Raw genomic sequence first — 13745 nt, forward strand, 5'->3', positions numbered from 1 at the left:
TTAAATATTGTAATGTGCTTAAATGTAATCATGATAGACATCCTACACATGGGAAACAACTTTTTCAACTCAACTGTTACAACGAATGCAATTACATTGCATGCCGTTGCAACGCAAAAGGTGTGCAGCAGTGGGACAAAGGTGTTGGATTTAACTCCAACACCTTCCCTACTGTTGCACACACTGGAGTTGGAATAGAAAATTAATCTATTCCAACTTCCAGCGCTCCCCCGACAGAATGTCGGGATAAAGTTTTGCGTTGCAACAACATGCGATGTAATGGCATGCGTTGTAACGTCACATATTCGCTAAACATTTGTAAGGTCTTATGATCTGATGTCACTTCATGTGAGGTCATGCGTTGTGATGCCACTTCCTGTGATGCCACATGCGATGTCATGCGCCATGTTGTCACTCCATATGATGTCACACGCAGTGATGTCACACCCACCCTGCCTAACTTGGCGAGCCCTCCCTCTTGTTTTTTGGGGACTTCAGCCCTGGTGACTAGGGATGGAGGCACATGAATTGTAATCAAATGGAGCTTTATTTCCACTGTCGCAGCTAATTTAGAGGGCTGTCAGCCTGACACTTGCCAGTCTGAGCACTGCACCCTGACCCCTTCCAATTGTGAAGGGACGAGGCAAGGGAAGCGGTGGAATGACACTTGCCAACAGAATTTGAACCTTCGATTGAGGGGGGTGGGGAGCGAACCGGCGGGGCGAAAACATAAGAGCCATTTTCTGTGTGTTGTTTCTAAGCGGGACCTTTTCTGACTTACCCAGACACCAAGGTGCTTTTAGCACTAGAATAGTGGTGACGCACTCCAACAATCACTAGAGTTTCTAAAAACAGGCCCACAATAAGGCCAGCCCAGGAAAAGAGCGAGTGCTTTTTTCACCAATTTCGTTTTTTTTTTTCTCACTTTCTAACATGATTCTTTCATTTGTGCCATAGTCTGCTTTGATTTTAAGTTTCTTCATTCTTTGAAAATATTTTAGATGTTTGTTTTTAGATGAATTTGCTACAATGTGGTTTCTATGCAATGTATCTGCAATACTGTTTACATTTCTGTTTAGTACCATCTTTCCCTTTCATGCGAGACTTTCCTAGACCTTTCTGTATTCTCCTTTGTAGTGCAGAGGGGCGGCATGATAACTTTCCTGTTTGTTTCTCACAGGTATGTCGTACTTACAACAAAGCACCACGAAGGCTTTACAAACTGGGAGTCCCCAGTATCTTGGAATTGGAACTCTGTGGATACTGGACCCCGTCGAGATTTAGTGGGTGATCTGGCCAAGGCTATCCGGAAAAGGTTTGTGCATTTATCACTTTCGTCTTTGATTTGATTTGAACACAAATCTAGCGTATACTGTAGTCACTTTAATGCCTAGTTGGATCGGGGCAATCAATCGGTCCCACTGTTGTGCTGCTCCTTACTTTTTATGTGTAAACGGAGTTGTCCAAAGTATGGTTGTGAAAGATGTCGTACGACTTATTAGTCAGTGGCACTCCACATTTAAAGTAATGTATTACGTTTTGGGCATGGTACTTGAAAGATGAACAATGAATGTGACGATCCCTAAAGAACTGAAGGCAACTTAACATAGAGGGTTTAAGTCTATTTCTTTTCTTTGATATAAAAAAGAGAAAGTTGTTTATAAGGGCCAGACAATAATTAAATGAACAATCACATTTTCATCAGGGAGTTCATTTACTGAACACTAGCAAAAGAAACCTAATCACCCATAAGAGGGCGAACTTCTAATCATTGTCATAGGAAATGATTTATAAACAGTGCTAAAATATGTTCTCTTGCCTGATACTCTCTGTAGTTGTGGTCTTTCAGCTTTGGTTAAAGTTGATTGGTTAAATTGAAGTTGGATGAGTCTTTGGGTTGCATTTTGGATGTTGGCTGTCTAGACGATGTTTGGTATGAACAACTGTAAAGCAGAATGATTGCGAGTACCTGTGGTGGTTTGTTGAGAATGTTTGTTATCAGTTTGTCAGTGGGCATGTATCTCAGATGGCTGAGTTTGGGTTTAGAGCCATGGTGGCGGATGCATGAGTAAAGATCCGTAGAGCCACTTACGGTTCAGTTGGTACAAAATGCAATGCAAACGTTTGAAATTGAATGCTTTCACACTTGTTTAAAAATTTTCGATTGATGTGTATGAAATCGAGAATCAAGTGTTCTTTTTTTTTTTTTTTTTATTTTTTTTTTTTTTAGGAAGATACGCTATGGACTCTACCATTCTCTCATGGAATGGTTCCATCCACTTTATCTAAGCGATAAAAAAAATGGTTTCAAGACACAGGATTTTGTCAATGCGAAGACCATGCCGGAGCTGTATGATCTTGTTACAAAGTAAGAGTTGGGTACTTTTCTGCTTTTCGGCAGGAAGGGAAGTTTGTAAACTTGCTTAAAAAATGGTCTTGTGAAGCTGCTCGTAGTGTCAAAACTAAGAAATCCTCCTCCAGTACCCTTCTTCCTAGTGAGTGTGGTCCAGGAATGTGCAGTGTCTCTCTGATAGTGCCTGGCAGCGTTATCCTTAGCCTGGGTTCTCTTGAGTAGGCCGTTGCTTAGGGCACCTAAATGTTCTGTTATTTAAGAAGCAAGTTCATTTTTTCCCCAGATATTGATTTATTTTTGTGAACCGAAACACAAACGTAGACCCCAATCTGTCTACTCGCGATCTGTTCCTTTTTCTCTTCGCTAGTGGTTGGATTTCTCCCTGAATCATGTATGTCTCATAGTCAGTGGGTTATTGTGGCCTGGTGAAATGATCTGTGTCAAATTGTAATCCTATTATGGCAGACTAAGTCATTTAGTCACTCACAGCAGATACATTGAGTCCAGTTCAAATATAAAATGTTAATCTGGTTAATAATACCCTCAATGCTTCGCCATCAAGTTACATTTTCGCCTTTACTTTTGCTAGGAGTATAGTTTAATTTTTTTTTTTAATTATTACAAATTATGAATTTCCCTGTTATGAATATTCTGATTGCATAGTTGTTTTGATCACATTCTTACTTTAGTTGTAGCTAGTAAATCTCTGAAATAAAATATTTACTTTTTAGGTCTTGCCTGGCGCTGCTCGCTTTGCGAGGGCTTCTTGGAATCAATATGGTTTCAGAAGTGGTATTTCGTTTACACCCATAATTTCTATTGGTGTGCGTGATTTCGCGTCATTGATTATGCTAAACAGAGTGTGATGATTGTACCAGAGGCTTTTTAGTCCCTCCTGATGACCACCCTGTCCACTTTTGGACCCGGATTGGATCGTTTACTGGTGGAGTTACACGGTCTCCTTGAAAAGCCTGGAAGCACTCTTTCTTTTTCATTTTCATTGCGGTCCGCTTTAATTGCACAAATGCGGTCTGCTTCCGCCACGCTTGTTTATTTACTTAATTGCACAAGTACGGTCCTCTTCGGCCATGCTTGTTTATCATTCTCTGAAGATGCACTAGTGAGCCTCTACTGCCAGCTTGGACCCACCCCTTTACGCACAGTGAGAGCGCTCTCGGTGGCTGGTACCCATCCGTTACTGCTCGCCGAGCCGTGCTGTGATGTTAGCTGGCTTCCTGCCTCCTTGAATCCGCGCACAGGCACATTAGCATCTGAAATGAGGTGGCTTCTTAACCCCTGAGGGACAGCGTCACCAACTGAAAGAAGTGAGGGCTTAACTTTTGGAATTGCAAAACAACAAACCTATACACACTCTAATCATTAAACAGTAGTGTCAGTGTAGACCAGCGTTCTTCAATCTGTGGGGCGGGCGCGACACCGTCTCAGGGGGGCGCGCACTCCACACTAATCTCACCTTTGTCCTCTACTGATTCGAACAAAGGCAGAGTGGAGCTGCATGGGCCCTAAGAAGGGGTGAAAGCCATCAAAGCCTCATTAACAAGAAAAAGGTCTTTTAAAGACCTGTGAAATACTCGGGTGCGCACTGGGAGACTATATTAACAACAAAGAGTAGCAGTGGATCAATAATTGTATATCTCTCACATATGTGTCTGGAGCAATAGTGGATGGGTGCAAGGAGTAGAAACTAAAGGAGGATATCTTTCCATTGTGGAAAAATACCCATCAGTTGTCGATCCTGTGCTTGTTCATCATTTGGGTACCTTCACACCAGGAAGGTAGATATCAACCACTGTAGATGTTCGAAATTGAACAGTGGGAAACAAAGATGTTGTACCAGAATCAGGGTGTGGGAGGACAACAAAAAGAGTAGTGCATGTGAAAAAGTGAAAAGGTGAACTGTGAATGATCAGAGAAAATTGGGTAGAAAAAGGATAAACGACTTTATTACACACCTAAATTCTCCCAAATCAATAAAAAGTGTGCGACAATAGTGGCTTCAACAAATAACCACTATTTCTTACATGAGGTCAACAATGTTTCTGCAGTCTAAAACTGGACCCTAGACGGTGTCCTGCTGCATTCGTCAGGACCAAATTCGCTACTACTCAATAAAAAGGTGAAAAAAGGAAAAGTATCACCTGGGTATTCAATAGTTCTTCATTCTCCTCGCTATCAGAAAATCCACATAGTCATGAGGCAAAGAAGGCATCCATCCAGAACAACATATAAAGAGATAACAAACCAAAAAAGCACCAAGTCAGACATGGTTACATGATCACTTAATGACATGCATATGTGACTAGTATATAACTTCCTAGTCTGGTGTATTACAAATTACACCCACACTTTTTTTTTTTTAAAGTGGTCGCTCTCACTTACCAAACTTGGAGGAGAGAAACACGCCACCTCACCTGGCCACTGCTCAGGTAAATGGAGCCCGCACTAGTGGGCAAAAAGAGAAAAAGGGGAAAAGGGAGGGTTACTCGGACATGTCAGATGACTGACTTCATCACACCGCCTAAGCAAACAACCAAGAACGGATGTGTGGACTTAGCCTGCCGGCACGACTATTAATTGAAAAATGCAGGCTCAGTTATCTGGTTGTTTCTATTTACACCTCAATGCTTTTTCGTTATAAAGCTGAGGTCTCACAAGCGTTGCCAATTATCACACATCAATAGAGACACTCTACCTCTACTCCCCGCTAAGTGTCAAAGACACAGAGAGGTCTACGCTGTTCAGTCAGAGGTTCGTGCTAAAAGGTCTGTGCTACTCTTTGTTGTTATATAGTTGATGGAGGGGTTGTAGCGGTGAGTGGTCTCTAAACATCCCCTTAGGCCCTCCTTCCCCCCTGTTTGTATGATCGCACTGGGAGGCTGTCTCATCAGGCTGCCACACACGGGGTTGGGGGGGGAGGGGGCTATCCTGGTAAATTCCTACAGCTGAAATGCTTTAGCTGCAGTGGGAGGCAAGGAGCCCCCTTTGCTAAAGCTGAAAGCGAGGATTTCATAGCAGAGGAGACTCCTTGCCTCACACTACAGATGAAATTAATGTCTGTTACTTGCTTTCAGTTTTAGCAGGGAAGGCTTCCTGCCTCCCACTGCAGCTGAAGCATTTCAGCTCTCGGAATCTAACCCCGTCCATGGAGGGACAGCTCTTCCCAAAAAGGCGGCAATGTTGCTTTTTAAATCACACGGCAGGAGCGCAATGAGCACAGGGCTAAAAGGGTTTTAAGTTGCGAAAAGACGAATCCCAGTCAGGTGTTAAACAGCCTGCAAATTGCTTCTCTTGACACTAAATATGAGTTATAAAGAAGTATGTATTCATTTATGATGTGACTTTTCTGTCTTAATTCCCTTTTATTATCAGTCATATCATTCAGGCAGCCCTAAAACACAATTTAAAGTGCTTCCTATATATATTTGCTGTTCAGTGTATGCACAGATAAGTGCTGAAAATAGAACTTTAGGTGACTGCTTTTTTTTGTACCACGTGGGACATAAAATTAATTAGCTGGCAACCCTAATCATAAAACTGGAATTTTGTTGCAAGATCAGCCCAATATTTATTTCCTCCACCCTTGATCCCTGGTTAATGCCATAATTGCAATAGCAATAGTTTAACATATCTGAAACCCCGTGCTGCCTTCAATAGCGTGTTGAGTTACTGCAAGTGTCTGGGAATGCATCACTTGCTCCTCATTCTCGCCCTTCACTTTCATGCTAACCCTGCACTCACAGCGATCACAATTCCCTCACACTGACCCCCATGCACTCACACAATTCACCCTGCACTCAGTGATCACTCTGCTCTCACAATGCACTTGCGCGGTTTTCCCTGAACCTACACCTGCAGCCACACAAGCACACTACCAACCCTGAACTCATGTGACACTTCACTCACCTGTCCCCCTCACTGCTCAATCTGCAATCTCACTTAAACAAGCCCATCAATAACCATGCATTCATTAGTCCCACTCTGCACTAACATGCACACCCAAATTCATATGGTCACCTCACTCACACTGCAGTCACTCCACTTACCCTACTCTCACACTGTCGCATACCTTACTGTGCACTCACATGAGCACTCCTGCCACCCTCGCAGCACAGAGGGTTAATGTGCCTGCTACAAAGAAGGTGTACCATGCAGATCAAAGAACTGAGGGGCATATGTTCAAGGAAGTTGCGGAGTGAGGCGTTAGCAGTCATGGGTTAAGGCCTCTCTCTGCCACTTCAGAAAAATATTTACAACAATATGGTGCAGCCTTGCATTTCCCCTGCGCTGGCGCTACACTTAGCAGTGTAGCGCCAACGCAGACACAATTGCACCATAGTGCAAGGGTGTCTGGGTGCAGGGAAAAGATTGTTTATGTACAGGAGGGGGAACCTTCCTGTACATAAACAATCTTTAAATGCCATTTGTCCCACTTCCATGTGTGCTGCTTAATGCAGCACACACAGAAATCACAAAATGGATTTTTTTTAAACATTACAAATACAAGGCATTTTGCTTTTTCCATGTGTGCTGCACAAGGCAGCACAAATGGATGAAGCAAAAATGAGGAGAAATAATGCATTTCTCCTAGTTTCGCCAGCTTAAGACCAGGTTTTCCCTGTTCTTAATTTTAACGCTGCCTCACTTTTACGCTGCCCTTGTAAATAGGGCGGAACATCAAAATCAGTGCCTGTTGCAGTGGAACGCCCACCGCAACACCCGCTGCCCACCCTTTCACGCTAAGCATAGCATGAAAGGGGGCCTTATTTACAAGGCAGCGTTAAGCCAAGTTAAGTGGCTTAACTCTGCCTTGTAAATACGGCAATGCCCCTATCGCCACCACAACGTCGTAAAAGGTGACAGCGTGGTGTCTATAGGGGCTTGTACATATGCCCCTGAGTATGATGAAACTATGAGTAGCACTATAAAAAAATATATATGTTTGCCAGAAAGGTGCTATAGAAAGATGAGGTGCATTGTTGGTGAGTGGTAGTGAGGGAATTCATGGAGGAGGAAACACTCGTTGTTTTGAACATTATTTGCCGGATATGGCCCGGGATATGTGGGTGGCGGTCGATTATGTAGTGTACCAGATTCCAGAGATTTCTGTCAGGTGGTGGGGGGGGGCCCGACATTTAAAAAAATCAGCTGGGGGGGCTCAACCTTCAAAAGTTTGAAGACCTCTGGTGTAGACATTTCAGAACATGGAGACAAAGCCCTTCATTATCAACAAGTAAATAATTGGTGTTCATGAGATCGGTAGTTGTGAACGGTGTCTTTAATGTTCAACAGAACCAGCCGATACATGTTTCGTCGCGTAAGGGACAATCTTCCCGCGACTCATCAAGGCTCAGAAGAAAAGAAGTGTCGTGGGGAGAGTCGCTCTGTCGGTGATATTTCCGACCCGACAGGGCCCAGGACTGGTAATCGGATATGGTATGTCGAAATTCTCATTGCACTTACATCCGTAGTGCGAGTGAAAGTGAGTTGAACAGGTCACGTGGGACACTCCGAATGGCACTGGATAAGCGATCAAAAAAGACTTTATACACTCGGTACACGGCAGGAGAAGCTGGGGATAGATGCACCCGTCTTTTACCCAAGGCAGTTTCCTCAGAAGGATCACCGCATATCCTTCGATGCCCATTTCTCCGTGAAGATACCATTTCTAAATTTGTATAAAGTCTTTTTTGATCGCTTATCCAGCGCCATTCGGAGTGTCCCACGTGACCGGTTCAACTCACTTCCACCCGTACTACAGATGTAAGTGCAATGAGAATTTCGACATACCATATCCAATCACCAGTCCTGGGCCCTGTCGGGTCGGAAATCTCACCGACTGAGCGACTCTCCCCACGACACTTCTTTTCTTCTGAGCCCTGAGGAGTCGCGTGAAGATTGTCCCTTACGCGACGAAACACGTGTTGGCTGGTTCTGTTGAACATTAAAGACACCGTTTCCAACTACCGATCTCAAGAACACCAATTATTTACTTGTTGATAATGAATGGCTTTGTCTCCATGTTCTGAAATGTCTACACTGACACTAATGTTTAATGATTAGAGTGTGCATAGGTTTGTTGTTTTGTAGTGTATCCAGGGTCAGCTGGCTGTCACTACATCGGGGGGTTATAGGGCTTATCCCCTCAACCGCTTTGCACCTCACATTCTACTAACTAATCACATAATATCCTTGCGCTTAAACTTAGCCGTGCGCCCTTTTCTCAAACCTGACTAAAAACCCATCTCCAATACTTGTGTAACTTTTGGAATTATCTGGCATAGCGGGAAGTATGGGCATTGTGGTCCCCATGGTCAAACATCCCTTGCTCTGGCAGGAAAAGAATGCAGTGCCCTTTAAAAACAGCTCTTCCTTGCTTTCAAGATTTTCAGATTGTAAAATGCTGTTTCTTGTGTATTGTGAGCCGCGTTCAAGCTGTGGAGGAAGCGCATTGTTTTGTTTTCTATTCCCTGGTGTGCCGCCACACTTGGTTCGGGGTGGGAGGATGCACGTGTCCTCGAGACTGTTGCGTGCGCTTGAGCACGGTGCCGGCAGACAGATCGCATCTGTATGAGTGTCTGTCCCGGTTTACCTCAGTTTATCTTCTCTGTGCATGAATGGTGGCGTTTATAAACTGCAGCTTTGCCAACCCAGGGAGCACGGAGCAGCTCTTTGCCTTCGGTGCATTTGGAGGCTGAAAAAAGGGCAGTTACAGACAGTCTTCCCATGATTTATTGCAACAGCAACAACAGCCAACAAACTGTCTAAAAGGTCATTTATTTCCAAGAGTGACTTCTTTTTAGTGCACACTTTAAATCCCCCTGTGCGTGTTGAGTGTTGATATGAAGTAAAAAAAAAAAAAAAGTACTGCGCCAAGCTTTTGGCAACTGACGCATAGAGCTTATTCCTATAATAGATATAACTAATAACTTGCATGAACACGAGGCTTGTGCCAACTGGTGAATCGAGTTTACATCAACTGGTGCATATAGCTTGTGCCACCTGATGTCTATAACTCGTATCAACAGGCGTATGAAGCTTGTTTCAACTTAAGCATGTAACTTGTATCCATCGGAGGCTCCAGCGTGTGCAGACTAGTGCATTGAGGTGATGTCGACTGGTGCAAATAACTTATATCGACCAGCGATTCGAGCTTGGATCAACCAGTGCTTCGTGTCTGGATCAACCGGTGCCGTTTATGTCCTCTGGTGCTTCGTATTTGGATAAACTGTGCTTAAAGTTTGCGTCCTTCGATGCATCGAGTTTGCATCCATATGTGCACGAAAAGTCAGGGCTGTAGATGCCATCACCACTGTTGGGGACTTTTTAAAGGGAGGGCAGGCCAGCAGGATATACCAAGCAGTGCGCCCCTCCTCGCTTCCATTGAAGGGCCGGCAGTGCCGACGAACAGTTCTGGCTCAGAAGTACTTCTTAAATTGTAAGTGATAGGAGGTACCCGACCAAAAAACCTACGGTCACGCTTGCCAACGTTGGCTTGTTTTCTTCCATGACACAGGAGGCTGCTACGTGCCCATGTGAAGTTGTAAGATGATTTACCCTGATGAGAGAAACAGTGCTCCACCGTGTGCATAAAAAGGCCACCTTTCAATACATGTCATTCACCCACTTCTCCAAACCAGAAGTTTTCGTTCACCCTTCTCTCTTCTCCTCCCTTCTTATTCCGCATCCTTCCTATCATTTCCTCCTTCCTGTCTCTCGCAAGTCCATCCTTTCATCTCCTTTGTCTCCATAACTCTGTTCCGTCCTTCCCCAAATTCCACTTTCCCTCCACACCTTCATTGATTAAACCCTTTTCCCAGCTCTTCTTCACCACCACCCAATGTTTAATATGCCTCTTTCGCACTCATCCTTTCCTAACTCAGTCTCCGTACTATCTTCTTTTCTACTTCTTTTCTCTCCTGCCTTGTTTCACTTTTCTTCCCTCCTGCCTTTTATCTCTCCTTCTCCCCTTGTCTTCTGAGCCTTCCTTCTATCTCACTCCTTCTCTCCTGGCACCCAGCATCGCCGATCTGTGGCTCCCATGAGGTGGTGCTGGTCTCGAGGCATATTTGCTTGTTTCTCTTCTCACAGGCAGCTTTGCGCTAATCTCGCGAGTGCATGCGTGTGGGTCTGCACACAAGGCCTTCCTAAACAGCGACAGACATCACACCTTTTTCCATTTTAATGTGGCCGTTGTTTGCCAATGGGGTCTCTTGCGTTTTTTTTTTTGTCCAATAGGGCAAGGCCCACTGATCTGCACTTTACACTTAGCAGGAGATGCGCTTCTTAAGTAGTCAAATGAGTGCCTGTCAGGCTGCTCTGTGCTCGCGCCCTCTGCCTGCTCGGGCTTCTGTCCTCTCTGCTGCCTGCTTCATCCACCCTTACATGTACTCTGCCTACTCAGCCCTTTGGCTCCTCTGCCTGCTCAAGTGTCTGTGCTCTCCGCTGCCTGCTTCATCCTCCCTTACATGTACTCTACCTCGTACATGCAGCAACTCTTTTTTTTTTTTTAAGTTTGAAAGCTTTATTAGAGTAAAATCAGATATTACAATAAGGTGACATCAGTAAAATATAAGAAAAAGTTAAAGATTGGAATAAAGTAAACATAGGTAACCAATATCACAGTGAAAAAACCAAGCATTTTGAAGCATTTTACGGGGGGGGAGGAGGGGGAGGTAAATAAAAACATGGTAATAGGAAAGGAGTGAGTAAAAACTAGAGAATTCAATAAATGTCAGTCAAAAGAGTACAGTAAAATACACAATATTTAGCGACTATTTGAAATAAGAACCTTTAGCAAAAAGGAAACAAGTATAAAACTAAAAGAAAAATCACAACAGTGAAATTGAAATATCATAAACTACAGGCAAGAGTACATGTGTTCAAGGGGGTTTGAAATTATCCGAGGAAACTGGAGAATATGTCTTTTTGGCAGATTGATCTAAATATAAAGTGAGAGGTAACCAGTAAAGTTCAACATTTCGGGAGGGTTTGCAGGAAGAAGCAAAGGCAACATCAAGTCTATGTGATTGACATACTAGATTCCACCAACAATTTAGAGACAAATTGTTCAAGGATTTCCAGTTAGAGACAATGTGTTGTAATGCAAGGGCTAACATAAGGTCAAAAAGGCCGTGAGAGTGTGGAGGGAGATCCAGATCATCTGAAAGGCCACCCAGAAACACAATGGAAGTGGAAAAATGAGTAGAAATGTTGAAAATACGGGAAAGGCGAGAGAATATCTGAGTCCAAAAAATGCGAACTGATGGACAGAGGAAGAAAAGATGTAAAAGATCTGCATTGGGAGCATTACAGGTCCAGCAAGTAGGGATAGAATTGGAATGAAAGCGAGATATAGAAAGAGGAGAAAGGTAGAGTCTGTGATAGAAGAAAAATAGGGATTGAGTAAGAGAGGCAGTGCGGGAAATCTTCAAAGATCTGGCCCATACTTTGTCCCAAAGAGAAGTTGACCATAAAGAACCCAAATCCTCCTCCCAAGACAATTCTAATTTCGATTTAAGACGGTCTGGGTCAGGGGCTGAGAAATAGCGATAAATAAGGGAAGCTTTAGGAACAGTAGAGAGGACGGTAAGTAGAGAGGGAGGTGAGGCTGGTAGGCTCTCAGACGGAAGAGAATAATAACGATCTAAAATGGTTTCCATAAGGATGAGGAATTTCTTTGCAAAAGAAGAAGGGCAGCGGAATTGAGATTGGAGTTGAGGAAACGAACAGGGGGATGAGCCATCAAACAGATGACGTACCCAGATGATACCTTTCGCTCTCCATGAGGGCCATGCGATAGGTCTGTTATTTATTAATATGAGTGAGTTATACCATATAGGTAATAGTAGGAAGGATTCCTGAGTGACCGGAGTAGAGGAGACTAAAGGCCGTAGAAGAGAAGAGGTATGTTTGAATAAAAGGGGGTTAAGACATGGGGCTTTAGAAGTGAAGCGGATAACCTCTTGTAAAGAGTAAGGAAGTAATAACTCCCGTTCGACAGAAAGCCAAAGGGGAGAAAAGGGTGAGGTTTCCTGAGAAAGCCAGCGGGAAGCTTGTCGAAGTGAGAAAGACTTGTGATAAAGGCGAAAGTCTGGAAAGTTGGTTCCACCATTGAGTTTAGATTTGCGGAGGCGTAAGAGAAATACGAGCCTTTTTCTGTTTCCAGAGAAATTTGGACAAAACCGAATCAATGCGGCGGAAATATGAAATAGGGATACGAATTGGAAGCATGGATAATAAATAGATCAAAATTGGGGCAATCATCATCCTGATGGAGTCAAGACGACCCCACCAGGAGAGAAACAGAGGATTCCAAGAAGCGAGTAGTGATTCTATTCTAGAGATGACTGCATTCATGTTAAGTTGAATAGAAGAGGAAATAGAGTTAGAAAAAAGAACACCAAGATATTTAATTTTCTTAGAATTCCAAGCAAAGCCGGTAGCCGTAAAGAAGTGGGGAAGGCAAAATTTGGTTAACGGAAGAATTTCTGTTTTGTCAGAATTTATTTTATAACCTGAGACCAAAGAGAATTTTTGAAATTCACTTAATAAAGAGGGAATAGAGGTGGCCGGGTCTGAAATAAATAAAAGGATATCGTCAGCATATGCAGATAATTTAAGATGATGAGCACCATAAGGGAATCCGGAAATGGAGGGATTGTTACGTATAGAGGTGAGGAAGGGTTCAAGCGCCAAAATAAATAAGAGGTGACAAAGGACAACCTTGACGGACTCCACGTTGAAGCGTGAATGGGGAAGTGAGTTGACCATTAACGAGAACAGAGGCTTTGGGCGAAGAGTATAGCAAAGAAATATAAGATATAAATTTAGGGTGGAAGCCATGCCATTTTAAGGAAGCCATGAGAAAGGACCAGTCAACCCGATCAAAGGCTTTCTCAGCATCGACTGAGATGGCGGCAATGGGAATTGATAGTGAGGGGGCTTTACTTAACACATTAAGGAAGAGTCTGGAATTATCTGAAGTAAGGCGGCCTTTTAACAAATCCACATTGTTCTTTCCCTATGAGATGTGGTAAGAGCGGGTCAAGGCGGAGAGCTAATAATTTGCAAAAATCTTATAGTCCACATTAACTAAAGATATGGGTCGATAATTTTTACAAAACTTAGGGTCCCTACCATCTTTAGGGATAAGGCATATGGTAGCGTCCTGAAATGAGCCTTGGGCCACCCAGTAGAGCAAAAAGATTGAAAAAGAAATAGAAGTTTAGGTAAAAGGAGATCCGAAAAATGTAGGTAAAATTCAACTGGAAAGCCGTCAGGTCCTGGAGTCTTGCCTTTAGTGAGGGAGGATAAAGCAGTGGACAGCTCCGAAATAGTGAGATCAGTATCAAGGCCGAAAATTAAGGTGGGG

At 43.5% G+C, this 13745-nt stretch overlaps 1 protein-coding gene across 1 annotated transcript in view; it reads left to right on the plus strand.

The window, feature by feature from the left end:
- The window catches only part of FUCA1 (alpha-L-fucosidase 1), a 113218-nt gene that overhangs the window by 27482 nt on the left and 71991 nt on the right, over positions 1 to 13745 (plus strand). Inside the window, exons 2-3 of the mRNA XM_078680819.1 lie at positions 1181 to 1315; positions 2231 to 2368. Of these exons, the coding sequence (XP_078536945.1) occupies positions 1181 to 1315; positions 2231 to 2368 (273 nt within the window). The remainder of the gene's footprint in view (positions 1 to 1180; positions 1316 to 2230; positions 2369 to 13745) is intronic.

This window comes from Lissotriton helveticus, chromosome 3_1, assembly GCF_964261635.1.
Source record: "Lissotriton helveticus chromosome 3_1, aLisHel1.1, whole genome shotgun sequence".
NCBI classification, from domain to species: Eukaryota; Metazoa; Chordata; class Amphibia; order Caudata; family Salamandridae; genus Lissotriton; species Lissotriton helveticus.